Source organism: Trachemys scripta, chromosome 7 (genome assembly GCF_013100865.1).
Source record: "Trachemys scripta elegans isolate TJP31775 chromosome 7, CAS_Tse_1.0, whole genome shotgun sequence".
In the NCBI taxonomy this organism is placed as follows: domain Eukaryota; kingdom Metazoa; phylum Chordata; order Testudines; family Emydidae; genus Trachemys; species Trachemys scripta.
The window spans coordinates 101362969-101365468 of record NC_048304.1 but is presented as its reverse complement, the minus strand read 5'-3'; the positions used below and the strand labels follow the sequence as shown (position 1 = coordinate 101365468).

The 2500-nt window shown below is 40.7% G+C and overlaps 1 protein-coding gene across 8 annotated transcripts in view; it reads right to left on the bottom strand.

The window, feature by feature from the left end:
* Nucleotides 1-2500, bottom strand: part of EBF3 (EBF transcription factor 3) — a 131707-nt gene that overhangs the window by 126720 nt on the left and 2487 nt on the right. For all 8 annotated transcript variants that reach the window (XM_034777392.1, XM_034777388.1, XM_034777389.1 and 5 more), the window contains exon 4: nucleotides 2431-2486. In XM_034777392.1, coding sequence (XP_034633283.1) covers nucleotides 2431-2486 — 56 coding nt within the window. The remainder of the gene's footprint in view (nucleotides 1-2430; nucleotides 2487-2500) is intronic.

The window sequence follows — 2500 nt, the reverse complement described above, 5'->3', positions numbered from 1 at the left end:
AGGGTTTCCGCGCTCGCCGCTTCTCCTCCTCCTCCCCCTCCCCCCAGACACCCCTGGAGAGAGCCCTGTCCTCGCACGCTGCTTCTCCCCCTCCCCTTCCCGGCTCCTCTGGAGAGGTTTCCCGCGCGCGCCGCTTCCCCCCACCACTCTAAAGAGACCACTCCAAAGCGGCTGCAGCTTCCCTACTCCTAAGGCTGCCAGCCACCGCTACCAGAGCCTGCCTCTGCTTCCTGTCCCCCTGTTCCTAATGCTGCAGGGGCCTGAACGGTCTGCTCCTGCCTAGCCACGAGAGCACTTTCCTTCCAGTCCCACGGCTGCAGTGCACGCTCCCTAGCCTTGCACGCCTCCAAAATGAAGGTGGGGCTGGGAAAGAGATTCTCCACCAAGTCCTTCTTAAGAAAAAAGAAAGAAAAAAAAATGCAGTAGATCTAATCCTCGCCATGGCTTCCCCTCTGGAAACTATATCACCAGTGACCATGATATCACCAGTGCCCTCTAACCTCCTCAGCCACTTTGACACTTACTTTATTTCCAGTTGTGTGTTGACAGGGCCATGGTTATTACCATTGTTATTTTAAATTAAAGCCTGCATCGCTAGCACTAGTCACTAAAGAGAAAGATGGCCCAGTTGCAACGGTAACCTATAGCCTTATAGACAGGTATTGTTTTGAAAACACACAAGTAATATATGTCACCACAGACATAACAAGCAGGCTCTATGGCTGCAAATGTTTGTTGTTGCAGCGTGCCATATCACTTCTGGCGATTGTTACTTTTCCTCTGATGAATCCCCGTATTTATATGTGATTTATTTTTTATTTTGTCGCACAAACAGAAATCCATAAACTGTCGGTTCAGCGCCATTGACTCTTTGATCAGTTACTGGGCTATTTTTTCTCCCGTCAGTGAAGAGAGATTAAAAGCCTTTATTTTCAGCACTGTTTGTACTGCAAAGGTACGAAGCTAAATGAACAATAAAAGTGTATTTAAAATGTAGCCTCTGTATTCTTTTATTCAGCAGCCTCGAAACTTATAGCTGCCTGTATCAGCCTCTTAATTAGACCGCTACAGCGATTTCCGAAAACATTTAGCTGGTCTATACAAAGGAAATAAAACCACATTGTCAACTCAAGAGCGCTCCAGAGTTTAAAAGGGGCTTCTCTGTAACCTATTGAAATAAGTATTGAAGGGTACAACGCCTTCGTCTTTGTCAGAGTGATAGTAGTTTGCCTGTCAGATCTGTTTTTCTCTAAAAGGAAATCACACAATTTTACTACTGGGGACATTTAAATCGAATCCTGTTTTTGTCAAGATAAGTAAAAACTTTTTAGGGAAGTGGGGAAGGAAGACTGAAATCTGAAACAAAAAATAAAATCCTAGACCTGTGTGCCGAATGCAGTAGCCCGTTATTCCAGCTGGGGAAGGGAAAAATTAAGACTCATCTACTCTTAGTTTTGGGTCTTAAAAGTTAGCAAAACGTATATTGGTGAAGCTATTCTCACATATGTGGGTAACACACACACCAGTTAAATTCTATGTTAAAAATGGCGTGTTTGTCGAGTGGTTTTAATTTACATATCTGGAATCTGGTTTTCAGAACTCTGTAATTCTCCCTTCCCCGCCCCATCGTCAAACGTCTCTCCGGGAAAAAAAAAAGTTGAACATTATCAAAAGCTAACAAATAGCTTTCTGTCTTTAATTGCTATGGCGCAATACTGATAGCATGTAGTTATCATCGGAAATGTTGACCAAGACAGGTTAAATAATTTAATAAGGAACTGTTTGTAATTATGTTATTTACAAGGTATGACAGAGATTTGAAGAAGAAACAGAAGCTGATCTCAGGGAAATGGACGGGTTTGGGTGACCCCTGGAGCATGGAGTTTGAATTATGGAGATGGGGGGCTGAGAGGTGAATATGGACTAGAGGAGAACAAGATGACTTTTCACCTCAACACATTTAACTTTTAAATCCAAATAAACGTCTCGCGTTACTAGATCATCACATTATAAAATAAAAGGACAAATCACATTCAGTTTTAAGGTGTCGAGAAAGAAGTATTGACTTTGCCCATCGTGGAAAATATATAAAAGAAGTTCCAAATTGAAAGAAATGCATTTAAAAATAAACTTGGGGCAACTTTATAGCATTTTCTCTTTTAACTATCCATTGCTAAAATTAATTAGATTAAAATTTGACTCAGAGGGCAAGGCATTTAATGTTATATATATATACTACCTAGTATAGTAACACTAAAACTGTTTTTCTTTCTAAATATTTTCCAATACTATGGCATTTTAATTAACATGATAAATAAACTAAAAGAAAAACAGATACAGGAGATCAATTTTCAGCACCATGCCCTCTGAACTGAATGTAAAATACAAACTCAGCAACTTAAAATATTACCAAAGCTTAAACTTTCTCACCTGTTTGGTCATTGAATCTATTAGACGAACGTACAAATCCTGTTCTGTTCTAACTCCTGGGAGGAAAAAA